Below are 22,150 nucleotides of genomic sequence, written 5' to 3'. Positions count from 1 at the left end.
TATATAAACTACCAAAACGTAGACCAGAAGGGAGTCTTTATAGATGACCAGAAGGGAATCTTTATAGACGTCCAGAAGATTGTCTTCATAGACGGCCAGAAGGGAGTATTTATAGACGACCAGAAGGAAGTCTTTATAGACAACCAGAAGGGTGTCTTTGTACACTATCAAAAGGAAGTCTTCGTAGACGACCAGAAGGGAGCCTTTATAGACTGCCAGAAGTGAGTCTTTATAGCAGAGACGAGCTTCTTTGCAAAGAAGTATAGTGAGGGCGCCCACTGAGTTGTTTTTGCATTTGCTTCACTCTCTCGCTTACAGTGTACTTGAATAAAACACACGATAAATATCATCATGTGGTTGTTGTTTTCTTCACCCATACATAAACACATACTAATACATTGATGGAAATTCTTGGGCGACCCTGCTTTATAGACAAACAAAATGGTTTCTTTATAGACAAACAGAAGGGAGTCTTTATAGAAGACCAGAAGGGAGTTTTTATAGACGACCAAAAGGTGTCTTTATAGACAAACAGAAGGGGGTCTTTATAGACTACCAAAAGTGAGTCTTTATAGACTACCAGAAGGGAGTCTTTGTACACTATCCAAAGGAAGCCTTCGTAGACGACCAGAAGGGAGTCTTTATAGACTGCCAGAAAGGAATCTTTATAGACAAACAAAATGGTGTTTTTATAGACAAACAGAAGTGAGTCTTTATGGAAGACTACGAGGGAGTCTTTATAGAAGACCACGAGGGAGTCTTTATAGACGACCAAAAGGTGTCTTTATAGATAAACAGAAAGTGTTGTTATAGACGACCAGAAGGGAGTCGTCTGTAAAGACGACCTTCGACTCATCTGTAAAGACGACCTTCCGCTCATCTGTAAAGACGACCTTCGACTCATCTGTAAAGACGACCTTCCGCTCATCTGTAAAGACGACCTTCCGCTCATCTGTAAAGACGACCTTCCGCTCATTTGTAAAGACGACCTTCGACTCGTCTATAAAGACGACCTTCGGTTCGTCCATAAAGACGACCTTCGGCTCGTCCATAAAGACGACCTTTGGCTCGTCCAAAAAGACGACCTTCGGCTCGTCCATAAAGACGACCTTCGGGGCTCGTCCATAAAGACGACCCTCGGCTTGTCCATAAAGACGACCATCGGCTCGTCTAAAAAGACGACCTTCGGCTCGCCTATAAAGACGACCTTCGGCTCGTCTATAAAGACGACCTTCGGCTCGCCTATAAAGACGACCTTCGGCTCGTCTATAAAGACGACCTTCGGCTCGTCTATAAAGACGACCCTAAGCTCGCCTATAAAGACGACCCTAAGCTCGCCTATAAAGACGACCTTCGGCTCGTCTATAAAGACGACCTTCGGCTCGTCTATAAAAACGACCTTCGGCTCGTCTATAAAGACGACCTTCGGCTCGTCTATAAAGACGACCTTCGGCTCTTCTATAAATACGACCTTTGGCTCGTCTATAAAGACGACCTTTGGCTCGTCTATAAAGACGACCTTCGGCTCGTCTATAAAGACGACCTTAAGCTCACCTATAAAGACGACCTTAAGCTCGCCTATAAAGACGACCTTAAGCTCGCCTATAAAGACGACCTTAAGCTCGCCTATAAAGACGACCTTAAGCTCGCCTATAAAGACGACCTTAAGCTCGCCTATAAAGACGACCTTAAGCTCGCCTATAAAGACGACCTTAAGCTCGCCTATAAAGACGACCTTAAGCTCGCCTATAAAGACGACCTTAAGCTCGCCTATAAAGACGACCTTAAGCTCGCCTATAAAGACGACCTTAAGCTCGCCTATAAAGACGACCTTAAGCTCGCCTATAAAGACGACCTTAAGCTCGCCTATAAAGACGACCTTAAGCTCGCCTATAAAGACGACCTTAAGCTCGCCTATAAAGACGACCTTAAGCTCGCCTATAAAGACGACCTTAAGCTCGCCTATAAAGACGACCTTAAGCTCGCCGATAAAGACGACCTTAAGCTCGCCTATAAAGACGACCTTAAGCTCGCCTATAAAGACGACCTTAAGCTCGCCTATAAAGACGACCTTAAGCTCGCCTATAAAGACGACCTTAAGCTCGCCTATAAAGACGACCTTAAGCTCTCGCCTATAAAGACGACCTTAAGCTCGCCTATAAAGACGACCTTAAGCTCGCCTATAAAGACGACCTTTAGGTCGCCTATAAAGACGACCTTAAGCTCGTCTATAAGGACGACCTTTAGGTCGCCTATAAAGACGACCTTTAGGTCGCCTATAAAGACGACCTTTAGGTCGCCTATAAAGACGACCTTTAGGTCGCCTATAAAGACGACCTTTAGGTCGCCTATAAAGACGACCTTTAGGTCGCCTATAAAGACGACCTTTAGGTCGCCTATAAAGACGACCTTTAGGTCGCCTATAAAGACGACCTTAAGCTCGCCTATAAAGACGCGCTTTGAATCGTCTATAGAGATGCGATTTGGATCCTCTATAAAGACGCGATTTAGCTCGTCTATAAAGACAAGCCTCAGCTCGTCTATAAAGACTCCCTCTTCTCTTTTGTGAGGATTCCTTTTTGGTCCTTCTATGTTCATGGAATTTCTGGTTTTATGCTCACCTAAAATGATGCGGTATTCCACGTCGCACCAATTCACGAACACATGGATTTTTACGTTTCAATGCACCATCCCAATCATTTAAAATGGTTGCCCAGGTGGTCCAAATATCTTCCTCGGCCACTGAGTTGCCATCTGAAAAAAGAAAAATTTAATTTAATATTTTAGTTTCATTTGAAATATTTGCAAAACTTACTCTGACTGGTAATACTAATTTGACTGGTGTCGGAATTTTTGCGACTATGTGTTGAATGTAAAGAATTCAAGGATTTGGCATCACTTTCAATTAATTTATTGGCAGCTTCCAATTTCGCTAAGAGATCCATTTCAGAGGTGGGTAAATTTTCCTCAGCTGCTACGATAGAAGCGACAGGACATTTAATGTCCATTTTTTTCGTACTGGAATCCGTAAGTGGTAGTGAGGTGGGTTGATTTGTGGCGGCAGTTGTGGCTGAAGCTGTTGTTAGGGTCATTTCCAAATATTATATTTTTTGTACTTATTGCAATGTTGGAATTGGAATTTCAATGCAAACAGAGAGCAAGCAGTTCGTTTGTCTTTAAGTCGGAGTAATTTGGATTACTCCTAAGGAACCTTTTTGTTGTTGTGTGTTTCCAAATTTTTAATTTTGGAATATTAATGTGATTTTAACATGATCGGTATGACATAAGGGTTTTATGGATTTGTTGTGGAATCTGAAAAGAAAGAGGAAGAGAAAAAGTATTAAAAAATGGAAAAAGAAGTATGATATTTCAATTCGTTCTCTATTTCCGATTATTAAAATCCGATCGAGTAAACAAACCATAATTATATACCATTTTTGTTTGATAAACAAAAAAGTTCGTTAATGACCCCGTTTGAATGGCAAGTGTTATGTCTCCTCCACCAAATGGTTGCCAATACTGAATGGAAGGCACAAAGCCAACGAACGATTCAGTAAACCAAGCAACCAGCAGCTAAGAATACAATAACAAATAACTAAAGAGTTGGTCTGTCAGCCATTGAGGCAGTCGTCATCGTATAAACACAAAATCGCATAAAAAGCCCTGTGGCCCAAAAACCAAACAAATGAATGAGTTTTGGATAGTGATGATGATGATGATGACAATGATAAGCATGATCATCATGTTTGTTGTTTTGTGTGAGTATTTGTTGTTGTTATACCTTTCATTTCCACCCAATGAAAAAAGTTGGTGGGAAAACAATGAAAGCAATAAATTGGTTATAAACAAAAGCCCACCAAAAACCAAAAAAACAATAAACAAAAACATAATGTAATCCGGGGGGAGGGAGTAAGTGGGGTAAGTGTTTATTTGGCATCATATTTTTATCACAAATAAACAAACAAATGGAAACACATTCCATCTATCTCCCAACCATGCTGCACACTGTCCGTAACCTTGGCCAACAAAATTTGTGTTAAGATCCAAAAAAAATAATTCATAGCCACCCCCAGCAAACAACCATGAAGGAAATCCAATGTCCAATTAGCCGCCAGGTATTGAATAGTTGGCTTTTTAATAAAAATCAAATCAATCCATCAACCGCTGGGTAATTAGAACCGATACAAGCAATTAGCGGTTCTACACATAACAGAATTACCCATGTTGTGGTAAATCCTTGACATATTTCGTGCAGGATACGTAAATTGGAATGTAGGTCAGACACGCACACACATACCTAGTGCGTGGCAATTAATGATTCTATTTTTACAAGGTACAAGGGAAAGGAATGAACAGAACAGACAACCAATATATCGAAATTGGATACGGGTAATGGTTTTGGTTTGGTTTTCATGGGCTCTAAGGAGGCTTCAAAAATTGTTTAAAAAATCCAGGTTTCGTGGGGTCTTAGGAGGCTTCAAAAATTGTTTAAAAAATCCACGTTTCGTGGGGTCTTAGGAGGCTTCAAAAATTGTTTAAAAAATCCACGTTTCGTGGGGTCTTAGGAGGCTTCAAAAATTGTTTAAAAAATCCAGGTTTCGTGGGGTCTTAGGAGGCTTCAAAAATTGTTTAAAAAATCCAGGTTTCGTGGGGTCTTAGGAGGCTTCAAAAATTGTTTAAAAAATCCACGTTTCGTGGGGTCTTAGGAGGCTTCAAAAATTGTTTAAAAAATCCACGTTTCGTGGGGTCTTAGGAGGCTTCAAAAATTGTTTAAAAAATCCACGTTTCATGGGGTCTTAGGAGGCTTCAAAAATTGTTTAAAAAATCCACGTTTCGTGGGGTCTTAGGAGGCTTCAAAAATTGTTTAAAAAATCCACGTTTCATGGGGTCTTAGGAGGCTTCAAAAATTGTTTAAAAAATCCACGTTTCATGGGGTCTTAGGAGGCTTCAAAAATTGTTTAAAAAATCCACGTTTCATGGGCTCTAAGGAGGCTTAAAAAATTGTTTAAAAAATCCACGTTTCGTGGTCTCTAAGGAGGCTTCAAAAATTGTTTAAAAAATCCACGTTTCATGGGTTCTAAGGAGGCTTAAAAAATTGTTTAAAAAATCCACGTTTCATGGGCTCTAAGGAGGCTTCAAAAATTGTTTAAAAATCCACGTTTCATGGGCTCTAAGGAGGCTTAAAAAATTGTTTAAAAAATCCACGTTTCATGGGCTCTAAGGAGGCTTAAAAAATTGTTTAAAAAAACCACGTTTCATGGGCACTTAGGTGGCTTGAAAAATTGTTTAAAAAATCCACGTTTCATGGGCACTTAGGTGGCTTGAAAAATTGTTTAAAAAATCCACGTTTCATGGGCACTTAGGTGGCTTGAAAAATTGTTTAAAAAATCCACGTTTCTTGTGTTCTTAGGTGGCTTGAAAAATTATTTAAAAAATCCACGTTTCATGGGCACTTAGGTGGCTTGAAAAATTGTTTAAAAAATCCACGTTTCTTGTGTTCTTAGGTGGCTTGAAAAATTATTTAAAAAATCCACGTTTCATGGGCACTTAGGTGGCTTGAAAAATTATTTAAAAAATCCACGTTTCATGGGCACTTAGGTGGCTTGAAAAATTGTTTAAAAAATCCACGTTTCATGGTCACTTAGGTGGCTTGAAAAATTGTTTAAAAAATCCAAGTTTCATGGGCACTTAGGTGCCTTGAAAAATTGTTTAAAAAATCCACGTTTCATGGGCACTTAGGTGGCTTGAAAAATTATTTAAAAAATCCACGTTTCATGGGCACTTAGGTGGCTTGAAAAATTGTTTAAAAAATCCACGTTTCATGGGCACTTAGGTGGCTTGAAAAATTGTTTAAAAAATCCACGTTTCATGGGCACTTAGGTGGCTTGAAAAATTGTTTAAAAAATCCACGTTTCATGGGCACTTAGGTGGCTTGAAAAATTGTTTAAAAAATCCACGTTTCATGGGCACTTAGGTGGCTTGAAAAATTGTTTAAAAAATCCACGTTTCATGGGCACTTAGGTGGCTTGAAAAATTGTTTAAAAAATCCACGTTTCATGGGCACTTAGGTGGCTTGAAAAATTGTTTAAAAAATCCACGTTTCTTGTGTTCTTAGGTGGCTTGAAAAATTGTTTAAAAAATCCACGTTTCATGGGCACTTAGGTGGCTTGAAAAATTGTTTAAAAAATCCACGTTTCATGGGCACTTAGGTGGCTTGAAAAATTGTTTAAAAAATCCACGTTTCATGGGCACTTAGGTGGCTTGAAAAATTGTTTAAAAAATCCACGTTTCATGGGCACTTAGGTGGCTTGAAAAATTGTTTAAAAAATCCACGTTTCATGGGCACTTAGGTGGCTTGAAAAATTGTTTAAAAAATTCACGTTTCATGGGCACTTAGGTGGCTTGAAAAATTGTTTAAAAAATCCACGTTTCATGGGCACTTAGGTGGCTTGAAAAATTGTTTAAAAAATCCACGTTTCATGGGCACTTAGGTGGCTTGAAAAATTGTTTAAAAAATCCACGTTTCATGGGCACTTAGGTGGCTTGAAAAATTGTTTAAAAAATCCACGTTTCATGGGCACTTAGGTGGCTTGAAAAATTGTTTAAAAAATCCACGTTTCATGGGCACTTAGGTGGCTTGAAAAATTGTTTAAAAAATCCACGTTTCATGGGCACTTAGGTGGCTTGAAAAATTGTTTAAAAAATCCACGTTTCATGGGCACTTAGGTGGCTTGAAAAATTGTTTAAAAAATCCACGTTTCATGGGCACTTAGGTGGCTTGAAAAATTGTTTAAAAAATCCACGTTTCATGGGCACTTAGGTGGCTTGAAAAATTGTTTAAAAAATCCACGTTTCATGGGCACTTAGGTGGCTTGAAAAATTGTTTAAAAAATCCACGTTTCATGGGCACTTAGGTGGCTTGAAAAATTGTTTAAAAAATCCACGTTTCATGGGCACTTAGGTGGCTTGAAAAATTGTTTAAAAAATTCACGTTTCATGGGCACTTAGGTGGCTTGAAAAATTGTTTAAAAAATCCACGTTTCATGGGCACTTAGGTGGCTTGAAAAATTGTTTAAAAAATCCACGTTTCTTGTGTTCTTAGGTGGCTTGAAAAATTGTTTAAAAAATCCACGTTTCTTGTGTTCTTAGGTGGCTTGAAAAATTGTTTAAAAAATCCACGTTTCTTGTGTTCTTAGGTGGCTTGAAAAATTGTTTAAAAAATCCACGTTTCTTGTGTTCTTAGGTGGCTTGAAAAATTGTTTAAAAACTCCACGTTTCTTGTGTTCATATGTGGCTTGAAAAATTATTTAAAAAATCCACGTTTTATGGGCACTTAGGTGGCTTGAAAAATTATTTAAAAAATCCACGTTTTATGGGCACTTAGGTGGCTTGAAAAATTGTTTAAAAATCCACGTTTCTTGTGTTCTTAGGTGGCTTGAAAAGTTGTTTAAAAAATCCACGTTTCTTGTGTTCTTAGGTGGCTTGAAAAATTGTTTAAAAAATCCACGTTTCTTGTGTTCTTAGGTGGCTTGAAAAATTGTTTAAAAAATCCACGTTTCTTGTATTCTTAGGTGGCTTGAAAAATTGTTTAAAAAATCCACGTTTCTTGTGTTCTTAGGTGGCTTGAAAAATTGTTTAAAAAATCCACGTTTCTTGTATTCTTAGGTGGCTTGAAAAATTGTTTAAAAAATCCACGTTTCTTGTGTTCTTAGGTGGCTTGAAAAATTGTTTAAAAAATCCACGTTTCTTGTGTTCTTAGGTGGCTTGAAAAATTGTTTAAAAAATCCACGTTTCTTGTGTTCTTAGGTGGCTTGAAAAATTGTTTAAAATATCCACGTTTCTTGTGTTCTTAGGTGGCTTGAAAAATTGTTTAAAAAATCCACGTTTCTTGTGTTCTTAGGTGGCTTGAAAAATTGTTTAAAAAATCCACGTTTCTTGTGTTCTTAGGTGTCTTGAAAAATTGTTTAAAAAATCCATGTTTCTTTGTTCTTAGGTGGCTTGAAAAATTGTTTAAAAAATCCACGTTTCTTGTGTTCTTAGGTGGCTTGAAAATTGTTTAAAAAATCCACGTTTCTTGTGTTCTTAGGTGGCTTGAAAAATTGTTTAAAAAATCCACGTTTCTTGTGTTCTTAGGTGGCTTGAAAAATTGTTTAAAAAATCCACGTTTCATGGGCACTTAGGTGGCTTGAAAAATTGTTTAAAAAATCCACGTTTCATGGGCACTTAGGTGGCTTGAAAAATTGTTTAAAAAATCCACGTTTTATGGGCACTTAGGTGGCTTGAAAAATTGTTTAAAAAATCCACTTTTCATGGGCACTTATGTGGCTTGAAAAATTGTTTAAAAAATCCACGTTTCATGGGCACTTAGGTGGCTTGAAAAATTGTTTAAAAAATCCACGTTTCATGGGCACTTAGGTGGCTTGAAAAATTGTTTAAAAAATCCACGTTTCATGGGCACTTAGGTGGCTTGAAAAATTGTTTAAAAAATCCACGTTTCATGGGCATTTAGGTGGCTTGAAAAATTGTTTAAAAAATCCAATCATGGGCACTTAGGAGGCTTCAAAAATTGTTTAAAAAATCCAAGTTTCATGGGCACTTAGGTGGCTTGAAAAATTGTTTAAAAAATCCACGTTTCATGGGCTCTTAGGTGGCTTGAAAAATTGTTTAAAAAATCCACGTTTCATGGGCTCTTAGGTGGCTTGAAAAATTGTTTAAAAAATCCACGTTTCATGGGCTCTTAGGTGGCTTGAAAAATTGTTTAAAAAATGGCCTCTTTGGAGGCTTGAAAAATTCTTTAAAAAATCCACGTTTCATGGCCTCTTAGGAGGCTTAAAAAATTCTTTAAAAAATCCACGTTTCATGGCCTCTTAGGAGGCTTAAAAAATTCTTTAAAAAATCCACGTTTCATGGCCTCTTAGGAGGCTTAAAAAATTCTTTAAAAAATCCACGTTTCATGGCCTCTTAGGAGGCTTAAAAAATTCTTTAAAAAATCCACGTTTCATGGCCTCTTAGGAGGCTTAAAAAATTCTTTAAAAAATCCACGTTTCATGGCCTCTTAGGAGGCTTAAAAATTTCTTTAAAAAATCCACGTTTCATGGCCTCTTAGGAGGCTTAAAAAATTCTTTAAAAAATCCACGTTTCATGGCCTCTTAGGAGGCTTCAAAAATTCGTTAAAAAATCCACGTTTCATGGCCTCTTAGGAGGCTTCAAAAATTCTTTAAAAAATCCACGTTTCATGGCCTCTTAGGAGGCTTCAAAAATTCTTTAAAAAATCCACGTTTCATGGCCTCTTAGGAGGCTTCAAAAATTCTTTAAAAAATCCACATTTCATGGCCTCTTAGGAGGCTTCAAAAATTCTTTAAAAAATCCATGTTTCATGGCCTCTTAGGAGGCTTCAACAATTCTTTAAAAAATCCACGTTTCATGGGCACTTAGGTGGCTTGAAAAATTGTTTAAAAATCCACGTTTCATGGGCACTTAGGTGGCTTGAAAAATTGTTTAAAAAATTCACGTTTCTTGTGTTCTTAGGAGATTTAAAAATTGTTTAAAAATACACGTTTCTTGTGTTTTTAGGTGGCTTGAAAAATTGTTTAAAAATCCACCTTTCTTGGCTCCGAAAAATTCTTTTAGAAATACATTTTTACTCAAATTTCCCTTGGGAACCCTCTGTTCCCATCACTTTTTCCGCATATTGAATAATTTGACAATGTTGATGATGATGATGACAGTTTTTAAAAGTTCAACTGAATTAATCACAATTAACGTCATGAACCACAAAAAAAAAAAAAAAAAACAAAATAGTAGCGCAAAAGCAATTATGTCGTGTAGTATCTGCTTGTGGGCTGGCTGGGGACAGTTATGGCATTTTTTGCTGCTGTTGTTTTTGCTGGTTATGATACTTCTACAATTCGGAAATACTTTCACCAAAATAGCAAAAGAAATTACAAAAATAATAAAACGAAATGGAAACAATAACAAAAAAAATGAAATAACGCAGAGAAAACAAATCGGAATATTTCTAATAAAGTTAACTCTGGGAAAACATGGGTTTGTTGTCGCAATGGTATTTTGTTACGATTTAATGGAGGCACTTTGTTTTTGTTTATTTTGTTTAAATATGAAACCAAAATACTTACAAAGTGATAGACAAAATATTTTAAAAGTAAAAACAGTTTGGCGTGCGGGCCCAACCGCTAGTTTGGAATTTATGGCTAGTTAAAAATTAATTTGTTTCCCTTCTCTTTGTGCCGGCGGAATCCAACACCAATGAAGCGTAGCCACCATCATGCTGACGTAGAGGGTAATGGTAACAATTCTGTCCATCAACAAGTGACTGCAGCAGAAGCAGCGGAAGAAATTAGTTTTTTGGTATACGAATATCGTGCCGCTTTGTCTTTCTCCGCAACTTTATCTTCCTTGTTTTTTTCTTTCACTGTGTAATTTTAAGAAATTTTTGTTTTTATTTTTGACAAATTACTTTAATTATTATTTAACAAATTGTCTAACGTATCGCATAAAGCTGCACGGGTTACTAAACTTTTTGTTTTAGAGGTGGGCAAAGTGGCGAATATTGGTAACAAAGAAAGAAAGGCGAATTACTAACAACAATAAAAGAAGAGAATATAAAAAAAAAAAACAAAAAACGTTAACAAAAATCAGTACTCTCAAACACATCAAATCATAGGCAATAATAGATAAAGAATGGGAAAGAAAAAACAATAACCAGAAAAATAATATTTAAAACAATCACATTTCAATTGTTTCACAATAAGACAACAACGAAAACAAAATTTACAAAAAAAAAAAAAAAAAAAAATAATGATAATAACTTCTACATGTTGTTATCTTTGTATTGGGCTTTGGTTTCTGGGGAAATGGTTGACATGAAAAAAAACTTGGGAGTAGGGAGATGGAAGTTTTGTAGCAGTTCTTCGATTTCAAAAAATCCACGAGCTTGAAAAATATTTTTTAAAAAATCCACGAGCTTGAAAAATATTTTTTAAAAAAACCACGAGCTTGATAAATATTTTTTAAAAAATCCACGAGCTTGAAAAATATTTTTTAAAAAAACCACGAGCTTGATAAATATTTTTTAAAAAATCCACGAGCTTGAAAAATATTTTTTAAAAAATCCACGAGCTTGAAGAGTATTTTTTAAAAAATCCACGAGCTTGAAAAATATTTTTTAAAAAATCCACGAACTTGAAAATGTAAGGGGAGAAATATCCAAATTTAGGAGAAAACTTCCCTTTGATTTTGTTTATAAATTTTATTAATTTATACTGGGACATGAATAAGTCGCAATGCAGTATTCGTCCTCAGTTTCTCTATTGCAATGTAGCCTTAAGGCTTCCAATGTCTAAGAGAATATTATTTTTTTATATTTTATTGGTTTTTCCAAATAAAACAAATTGTTTACAAGTTTACCACTTTATTGGTCTGCAGCTCGATCACAATAGAAAGAATAAAAATCATTTCTATGACCAGCTGGACATCATTAAAATCTTTAACATCGGTTAGAACTTATCTACTACAAATATTGCAAATATTGGTATGAAAGTTAAAACATATTGAGTCATAATTAGTTGCAATCATATATAATTTGCATAGTTATTGAGTATTTGAGTATAATTGAGCAAAAGAGTAAGATATACATAAATCGATTTGTCGTTAAGTTTTATGGTACGAGAGAACACGAAAGTATTGACGAGAGCAATACAATAACAATGATAATAACTTGTTCGTTAAAAGTAAGAAGAAGCATGTATATTGAGAAATAGAGAAAGTTAGAGATGCTCCTTCGAGTGAAATCGTTTTAAGGTTCTGTAACAAAAGGTACTAATGTAACGTAACATTGGATATTTAACATTAAAATGTAAACTGACGTTAACATATACATGTACAAATGATGTTAACAAAAATTAAATGAAATTATGTTGTCATATAATAAAAATAATAATTACTAATAATGTTGAATAAACGGGCCGCTACAACCTCCCCCTCTGTTGCATTAATCGTCCCGATGATGCAAACAGGATACCATCACTTCTTATTCTTCCAAAGATCTTTTCATTTGCTGGTTGTTGGGAATGTTGTTAGCAACTATGTTTTGGCTGACTTTGACCCTCTTTTTGTAGTACTTGGCGTAGTCCACCTTGTTGTTTCTAGCATTGACTGCCTTTTTGATGATATTGGACGTCTTCTGTTTGGCAATTTCGTTGTTTAAAACGTTGTTAGTTCTAATATTGATTGACTTGTTGCTGACAATTTGCTTGTTTTTGCAGTTGACCATATTGTTGTTGTAAACGTTGTTGACTTTTCGTTGCTGATGTTGGTCGTCATGCGGTTTAATAGTTCTCCTGCTGTTGACGTTGGCCCTCATCTTTCTGGAAATATTGTTGTTGAAGATGTATTCTGCCTTGTTGACCATGTTGTCGGTTTTGTTGTAAGCGTTTTCGGCTCTGATATTGGAGTTGGCATTGTCTGCCCTGCTGTTAAAACTATTGTTGATGACGTCGTCCGTCGTTTTGTAGACAACTTCGCTGTTTCTGACGTTTTCCGTTTTATTGTTGACAATTTTGTTGTTAAAAGCATTTTCCGCTTCGCTGTTGGAATTTTGGTTGATGGAAGCGTTTTCGGCTTTATTGTTGTTGAAAGCGTTGTCGCCTTTGTTGTTGTTGGACTTTTGGTTGTTGAAAGCGTTGTCGGCTTTGTTGTTGTTGGATATTTGATTGTTAAAAGCGTTTTTGGCTTCGTTGTTGCCAATTTCGTTGCTAAAAGCGTTTTCGGCTTTGTTGTTGTTAGCATTTTGGTTCTTGAAAGCGTTGTAGGCTTTGTTGTTGTTGGCATTGTCTGCCTTTTTGTTGAAGAAATTGTTGCTGAAGTTGCTGATGACGTTGTCCGTCTTTTTGTTAACAACTTCGCTGTTGTTGACGTTTTCCGTCTTATATAATGTACTGTTTTTGAACATATTGGCTCTGTGTCTGTTAAGAAATTCGACGTTACCCGCGCAGTTTTTGACCTTGTCGATCCTGACAGTATTATTGTTAACGCTGGTCGTCTTCTTTTTCAATGGTTTGATGTTGCTGACGTAGTCCGACTTCTTGTTGCAAGCTTTTTGTGGCAATTGTTGTCTGACTTGTCGTTGCACTAGTTGTTGCTTTCGTGGATTTTGTGAATGTTGCCAATCAAGTGTTTGATAATTTGGGGTTCTCCAAGATTGACATCTTTTCCTTTTTGAATAAAATACCACCTCCTTATCGACTTGATGTGAATTCAATGGATTCTGGTTGTTGTTCTCCCCCTGGAATACTACAGTTCCGCGTCTATGTGACTTCAAGGGATTATGTTTGTTTTTCTTCCCCTCGAGTAATACAGCTCCTCTTTTAGACAAAGTTAACGGTTTCTGGTTGTTGTTCTCCCCCTGGAGTGTTTCAGTACCGCTTCTGTATGGTTTCCATGGATTACGATTGCTTTTCTCCCCCTTGAGTGATTCAGTCCCGATCGATACGGTTCTTTTACAAACTGGCTGACTCTCACGTACTTTTGTTAGGGATTTTTGCATTTTCTCCAATTTCCCGAACGATATATTGTGTTTTCTTGACACTTTCCAAACATCGTTCTTTTTCATTATGTTGGATAATGACCTTCCCTGGATAATGTTTTTGGAGATTGATCGTTGGTTGGAAACAGAAACATTATCTTGATTGGTGACATTTCCAAAATTGTCTTCGTTGGAATGAATCAGGGTACATTTGTTGAAATGGACAGAGTTCAATTCGAATCCAATTGGGCTACATATAGTGGTATTCGTGCGAGATTTCTTCAATGGTGGAAAAAGATCTGGTTGATTTGGCATCTGAAAATCATTAGGTAATGTGTCAGAAAACATTCTCAGTAAACCACCAGGCGAATAATCCTCGGGTTTTGAATACACTTCTCCCAAAGTTGGGGGTTCCTTTTCATAGTTAGACTCAAACCAGGACATATAATCGTTTATATTGCTTGCCGCTCTTGGATTTTCTTTTTGAATTAATGTCTGATTTATATTCAAGTCTTTCAAATCAGACGATTTAGATTTAAACGAAAATATTTGTTTTGGTGTATCCTTAAAGTACCACGTCCTTTGGGCCAAATCCATTACAATTCCGGCTTGTTCAAGAAAATCGATGCCTAACAAAGTTCTGTTGTTTTTGGCATTCGGGAAACATATGAACCGGATCCTTTTCAGTCGTTTTCCTATCAAAATTTTGACAACAGTGGAACAAACAATCTCTTTTCGAACTATGCCATCAGCCAATATTATTTCAGCATGTACTTTTTGGAATTCCTCCTTCATATCAATGAGTTTTCGGAAAAGATGGTAACCAGCAATGCTTGTCCTTGCGGCTGTATCCAAATAAGCTTCTCCTTTTAGACCATTGACGTTGATATCCACTATGGGAACATTATGACCAATAATAGTCGTTTGGACACTATTGAAATCCAAGAGTTTGGGGCTTTCCATGACGTTTTTATCATTACACGTCGGACAATTTGATCTATAATATCCTACAGCACCACATCCATAACAGCTGAGATTGGTTTCTTCAGGTTTTCCCCGCTTTTCCATCTCGATACGCTTATAACATACGTCTGCTGTATGGTTTTTCTTCCGGCAATAGGAACAACGTAACTGGGACCGTTCTTCAAAATTAAATTGATTAGAAGACGTTTCCATTTTGTTTTCTTTTATGGACAATTCAATATCCCGAGCTCTATAGAGAAGTTCTTGGAAAGATTTTACACTTTCTCGTGGGATTTTCTCTCGAATTTGAATACAAATCTGGGAAAAGATCATATTTATGATTGTGCTCTCAGGTAGCCTTTCTTTTAATTGAGCGAATAGACTCCTTTTACGACACACAAATTCATCAGTCGACTCATATGGCCGCTGTTTATCTTGGAAAATTTCCGCATAGATCCTCCAATCTGGTTTTGGGGGAGAAAACGCGTTTCGAAGTAGATCAATGGCTTCACTGAAAGTTTTGGCCTCATACTGGACACCTTGCCACCAAGAGGATGCATAACCTTCTAAAAGAAGTGGAAAGCTACGAAGGGCCCTTTCATCCGAAACATTTTCGGCTTCCTTGAAAACTAGGATAGTCGCTATAAAATCTTCTACTTTTGACGTATTTTTACCTCCATTGAAACGCGAGCTACATGAGCTAAAGCTGGTTTTACTCTCTTGACGAGCATTTATGGATCCTATTAAAGAAGTTAGCTGACTCAAATCGGAGATATTGAGACTAGCAGGGGCATTATTTGAAGCTGAACTTGAAGGTTTAGGATTCGCACTGTTTTGTTTCGATGCCGTGTTTTGTGTACTTCCAGGCGGTGCAGTAGAAGAAGAAGATTGGTGGTTAGGGGAATTTATTGGGGAACTAAATTGGTCAGAACCATTTTGCTGCTCTGCCAAAGGAATCATAGCACTCAATGAATTCATCGTAGTTCTTGGCATTTTTAACTTATTAATTTCCTACCACGACAAGAATTGCAACCACTAAGCTTTTCCACACAATTATTCCTCCAAATAATTTTCCTTGAACACTCGTTCTTTATACAAAGCAACAAACAGCAACACTTTTTTTTTTGCGCAGGAATCAATTGTTTAGTTTCGCTTTTTGTGTTGAACAACAACGCTTCGATGAAACAACCTAACAACAAGCACTTTTTGTTACACAACAACGATGTTGACGGTCAGTTGTAAGGCGCAAAAATTATTCCTCAGCTTCAAATGAATTATTCACGTTGGGGCGCCAGTTGTAAGGGGAGAAATATCCAAATTTAGGAGAAAACTTCCCTTTGATTTTGTTTATAAATTTTATTAATTTATACTGGGACATGAATAAGTCGCAATGCAGTATTCGTCCTCAGTTTCTCTATTGCAATGTAGCCTTAAGGCTTCCAATGTCTAAGAGAATATTATTTTTTTATATTTTATTGGTTTTTCCAAATAAAACAAATTGTTTACAAGTTTACCACTTTATTGGTCTGCAGCTCGATCACAATAGAAAGAATAAAAATCATTTCTATGACCAGCTGGACATCATTAAAATCTTTAACATCGGTTAGAACTTATCTACTACAAATATTGCAAATATTGGTATGAAAGTTAAAACATATTGAGTCATAATTAGTTGCAATCATATATAATTTGCATAGTTATTGAGTATTTGAGTATAATTGAGCAAAAGAGTAAGATATACATAAATCGATTTGTCGTTAAGTTTTATGGTACGAGAGAACACGAAAGTATTGACGAGAGCAATACAATAACAATGATAATAACTTGTTCGTTAAAAGTAAGAAGAAGCATGTATATTGAGAAATAGAGAAAGTTAGAGATGCTCCTTCGAGTGAAATCGTTTTAAGGTTCTGTAACAAAAGGTACTAATGTAACGTAACATTGGATATTTAACATTAAAATGTAAACTGACGTTAATATATACATGTACAAATGATGTTAACAAAAATTAAATGAAATTATGTTGTCATATAATAAAAATAATAATTACTAATAATGTTGAATAAACGGGCCGCTACAAAAAAATATTTTTAAAAAAATCCACGAACTTGAAAAAATATTTTTTAAAAAATCCACGAGCTTAAAAAATATTTTTTAAAAAATTCACAAGCTTGAAAAATATTTTTTAAAAAATCCACGAGCTTGAAAAATATTTTTTAAAAAATCCACGAGCTTGAAAAATATTTTTTAAAAAATCCACGAGCTTGAAAAATATTTTTTAAAAAATCCACGAGCTTAAAAAATATTTTTTAAAAAATCCACGAGCTTGAAAAATATTTTTTAAAAAATCCACGAGCTTGAAAAATATTTTTTAAAAAATCCACGAGCTTGAAAAATATTTTTTAAAAAATCCACGAGCTTGAAAAATATTTTTTAAAAAATCCACGAGCTTGAAAACTATTTTTTAAAAAATCCACGAGCTTGAAAACTATTTTTTAAAAAATCCACGAGCTTGAAAAATATTTTTTAAAAAATCCACGAGCTTGAAAAATATTTTTTAAAAAATCCACGAGCTTGAAACATATTTTTTAATAAATCCACGAGCTTGAAAAATATATTTTAAAAAAATCCACGAGCTTGAAAAATATTTTTTAAAAAATCCACGAGCTTGAAAAATATTTTTTAAAAAATCCAGGAGCTTGAAAAATATTTTTTAAAAAATCCAGGAGCTTGAAAAATATTTTTTAAAAAATCCACGAGCTTGAAAAATATTTTTTAAAAAATCCACGAGCTTGAAACATATTTTTTAATAAATCCACGAGCTTGAAAAATATATTTTAAAAAAATCCACGAGCTTGAAAAATATTTTTTAAAAAATCCACGAGCTTGAAAAATATTTTTTAAAAAATCCAGGAGCTTGAAAAATATTTTTTAAAAAATCCAGGAGCTTGAAAAATATTTTTTAAAAAATCCAGGAGCTTGAAAAATATTTTTTAAAAAATCCACGAGCTTGAAAAATATTTTTTCAAATATATTTCGAAAAATATTTTTTAAAAAATCCACGAACTTGAAAAATATTTTTTAAAAAATCCACGAGCTTAAAAAATATTTTTTAAAAAATCCACGAGCATGAAAAATATTTTTTGAAAAATATTTTTTAAAAAATCCACGAGCTTGAAAAATATTTTTTAAAAAATCCACGAGCTTGAAAAATAATTTTTAAAAAATCCACGAGCTTGAAAAATATTTTTAAAAAATCCACGAGCTTGAAAAATATTTTTTAAAAAATCCACGAGCTTAAAAAATATTTTTTAAAAAATCCACGAGCATGAAAAATATTTTTTGAAAAATATTTTTTAAAAAATCCACGAGCTTGAAAAATATTTTTTAAAAAATCCACGAGCTTGAAAAATAATTTTTAAAAAATCCACGAGCTTGAAAAATATTTTTAAAAAATCCACGAGCTTGAAAAATATTTTTTAAAAAATCCACGAGCTTGAAAAATAATTTTTAAAAAATCCACGAGCTTGAAAAATATTTTTTAAAAAATCCACGTGCTTGAAAAATATTTTTTAAAAAATCCAAGAGCTTGAAAAATATTTTTTAAAAAATCCACGTGCTTGAAAAATATTTTTTAAAAAATCCACGAGCTTGAAAAATATTTTTTAAAAAATCCACGAGCTTGAAAAATATTTTTTAAAAAATCCACGAGCTTGAAAAATATTTTTTAAAAAATCCACGAGCTTGAAAAATATTTTTTAAAAAATCCAAGAGCTCGAAAAATATTTTTTAAAAAATCCAAGAGCTTGAAAAATATTTTTTAAAAAATCCACGAGCTTGAAACATATTTTTTAATAAATCCACGAGCTTGAAAAATATATTTTAAAAAAATCCACGAGCTTGAAAAATATTTTTTAAAAAATCCACGAGCTTGAAAAATATTTTTTAAAAAATCCAGGAGCTTGAAAAATATTTTTTAAAAAATCCAGGAGCTTGAAAAATATTTTTTAAAAAATCCACGAGCTTGAAAAATATTTTTTAAAAAATCCACGAGCTTGAAACATATTTTTTAATAAATCCACGAGCTTGAAAAATATATTTTAAAAAAATCCACGAGCTTGAAAAATATTTTTTAAAAAATCCACGAGCTTGAAAAATATTTTTTAAAAAATCCAGGAGCTTGAAAAATATTTTTTAAAAAATCCAGGAGCTTGAAAAATATTTTTTAAAAAATCCACGAGCTTGAAAAATATTTTTTAAAAAATCCACGAGCTTGAAAAATATTTTTTCAAATATATTTCGAAAAATATTTTTTAAAAAATCCACGAACTTGAAAAATATTTTTTAAAAAATCCACGAGCTTAAAAAATATTTTTTAAAAAATCCACGAGCATGAAAAATATTTTTTGAAAAATATTTTTTAAAAAATCCACGAGCTTGAAAAATATTTTTTAAAAAATCCACGAGCTTGAAAAATAATTTTTAAAAAATCCACGAGCTTGAAAAATATTTTTAAAAAATCCACGAGCTTGAAAAATATTTTTTAAAAAATCCACGAGCTTGAAAAATAATTTTTAAAAAATCCACGAGCTTGAAAAATATTTTTTAAAAAATCCACGTGCTTGAAAAATATTTTTTAAAAAATCCAAGAGCTTGAAAAATATTTTTTAAAAAATCCACGTGCTTGAAAAATATTTTTTAAAAAATCTACGAGCTTGAAAAATATTTTTTAAAAAATCCACGAGCTTGAAAAATATTTTTTAAAAAATCCACGAGCTTGAAAAATATTTTTTAAAAAATCCACGAGCTTGAAAAATATTTTTTAAAAAATCCAAGAGCTCGAAAAATATTTTTTAAAAAATCCAAGAGCTTGAAAAATTTTTTTTAAAAAATCCACGAGCTTGAAAAATATTTTTTAAAAAATCCAAGAGCTTGAAAAATATTTTTTAAAAAATCCACGAGCTTGAAAAATATTTTTTAAAAAATCCACGAGCTGGAAAAATATTTTTAAAAAGTCCACGAGCTTGAAAAATATTTTTTGAAAAAACCACGAGCTTGAAAAATATTTTTTTAAATAATCCACGTGCATGAAAACATCTTTTAAAAAATCCTTGAAAATATTTAATTGCTGCGAGATGTTCTTTAATACGTTACTGCTGGCATAAAAAATATTTAAGTGACAATTAAATTCAATATTTTTGTTTGCCACGCTTCAAGTTTTAACACCATAGTGTTAACTTGTTTATTATGGGTTTCCTTTTTGTTATTAAGTGTAACATTTATTGCGCAATAATTTTGTTTTGGTCGTGTATTTAGCATATCTTTTAGGCAATAACCTTTTTTATGGATTGTATGCTTTTAAATGAACAACAGAAACAAATGCAATTATAGAAATTATTAAATGTTGAAAAGTGGTTCGACTATGGAACAGCTGATGCTAATTAAATTTACATTATGAATAGTGTGATAAATATGTCCTTTTTAATAAAACCTTTCTCTTCATATTTTGAACATGAATTAAACTATCAAATATCAAACTTTCTAGTGTTTGTCCAATAATTTTAATTTGTTTCTAATATGTAAATTGTAACAAAACAAATGTTCTCGTTATAAAGTCCTCATTCATTCAATAATATAGGAAGCACGTTTTGATTGATTTGAATTTGCAAAAAAAAAAAAAATAATAAATAAAAATTATTTAATTTCCTACCCACATCTGTTTGATGGAGCTCGCAATTTGTGCGCCTTTGAAGCTTATCAGTTGTAAATAAATATTTATTATAGTAAATATTTTTTATTTAAATAGACGTCAGACGTCATAAACATTTGTTTACATTGACATTCACTTAATTTGTCGAAGGCGTAAATAATTTGTTTATGGCTTGGAGATACATACATACATAGACACTTGCACGAGTCTGGCCTCTTTGTTCCTTTGTATGAAATTGTGAGTAATTGGATCCACTTTATTTTAATGGTGATAATGTGGGTTTGCCAAAGGTTAAACACATTAGTTGTTTTGTATGGAATGTCAAAACAATTTTGGCAAGAACCAGTTAAATAAATAGTAGTGGCCAGACATAAAAAAATTTAAGAATTTTTCAAGCCACCCAAGACCATAAGAAACATAGATTTTTCAAGCCAAGAAAGAAATTTTTAAGCCAACCCAAGAAAGGATTTTTCAACCCACCTAACCCCACAAGAAACGTGAATTCTTTAAAGAATTTTTCATGCCACCTAAGACCACAAGAATCGTAGTAGACCACAAATTTTCAAGCCACCTAAGACCACAACAAACTGGGATTTTTTTATAGAATTTTTCAAGCCACATAAGAAAACAAGAGACGTTGATTCAATTAATTTGTCAAGCCACCAAACTTCAAGAAACGTATATTTTTAAAGAATTTTTCAAGCCACCAAACTCCAAGAAACGTTAATTAAAAAAATATTCAAACGCGTGGATTTTTTAAAATAATATTTAAGAAATATTTTTCAGGTACGTGATTTTTTTAAGAAATATTTTTTCACTATTTTTTAAAAAATATTTTTCAGACACGTGGATTTAAAAAAAGATATTTTTCAGGATTTTTTTTTAAAAAGTTATTCAAAAACGTGGGTTTAAAAAAAAATATTTTCAAGCACTTGAATTTTTTAAAAACTATTTGCAAGCAGGCGGATTTTTTAAAAAAATGTTTTCAAGCACGTGGATTTTTTAATAAAAACATTTTCAAGCACGTGGATTGTTTAAAAAATATTTTCAAGCACTTGGATTTTTTAAAAAATATTTTTAAGTAGATGGATTTTTTTTATAAAACATTTTCAAGCAGTTGGACTTTTTAAAAAATATTTTCAAGCGGGTGGACTTTTTAAAAAATATTTTTCAAGCTCGTGGATTTTTTAAAAAATATTTTTCAAGCTCGTGGATTGTTTAAAAAATATTTTCAAGCTCGTGGATTTTTTAATAAAAACATTTTCAAGCACGTGGATTTTTTAATAAAAACATTTTCAAGCACGTGGATTTTTTAAAAAAATGTTTTCAAGCACGTGGATTTTTTAATAAAAACATTTTCAAGCACGTGGATTGTTAAAAAATATTTTCAAGCACTTGGATTTTTTAAAAAATATTTTTAAGTAGGTGGATTTTTTTTATAAAACATTTTCAAGCAGGTGGACTTTTTAAAAAATATTTTCAAGCGGGTGGACTTTTTAAAAAATATTTTTCAAGCTCGTGGATTTTTTAAAAAATATTTTTCAAGCTCGTGGATTTTTTAAAAAAATGTTTTCAAGCACGTGGATTTTTTAATAAAAACATTTTCAAGCACGTGGATTGTTTAAAAAATATTTTCAAGCACTTGGATTTTTTAAAAAATATTTTTAAGTAGGTGGATTTTTTTATAAAACATTTTCAAGCAGGTGGACTTTTTAATAATACTTTCAAGAACGAGGATTTTTTAAAAAATACTTTCAAGAACGAGGATTTTTTAAAAAATATTATTCAATTACTTGGATTTAAAAAAAAAAAATTTTTTCAAGCACGTGGATTTTTTAAAAAAATATTTTCAAGCACGTGGATTTTTTTAAAAAATATTTTCAAGCACTTGCAAGCACGTGGATTTTTTAAAAAATCTTTTTAAGCACGTGAAT

The 22,150-nt window shown here is 33.2% G+C and overlaps 1 protein-coding gene across 6 annotated transcripts in view; it reads right to left on the bottom strand.

Annotated features, from left to right (window-relative positions):
• The window catches only part of Evi5 (ecotropic viral integration site 5), a 176,786-nt gene that overhangs the window by 18,598 nt on the left and 136,038 nt on the right, over positions 1–22,150 (bottom strand). For 4 of the 6 annotated variants that reach the window (XR_012411777.1, XR_012411778.1, XM_073977305.1 and 1 more), the window contains exons 2-3: positions 2,816–3,312; positions 2,622–2,754 (exon numbers count right to left, since the gene is read on the bottom strand). Coding sequence is in view for 4 of the 6 variants with exons in the window: in XM_073977305.1 (XP_073833406.1) it covers positions 2,622–2,754; positions 2,816–3,092 (410 nt within the window). In the remaining 2 variants the exon portion in view is untranslated. Of the gene's footprint in view, positions 1–2,621; positions 2,755–2,815; positions 3,313–10,136; positions 10,534–22,150 lie in introns of those variants that run through there. The other 2 variants (XM_073977306.1, XM_073977308.1) reach the window with 1 other exon arrangement.

Source organism: Musca autumnalis, unplaced genomic scaffold, assembly GCF_047663935.1.
Source record: "Musca autumnalis isolate F117 unplaced genomic scaffold, ASM4766393v1 scaffold_3, whole genome shotgun sequence".
Lineage (NCBI taxonomy): Eukaryota > Metazoa > Arthropoda > Insecta > Diptera > Muscidae > Musca > Musca autumnalis.
This window is presented reverse-complemented; position numbering and strand designations above follow the sequence as displayed.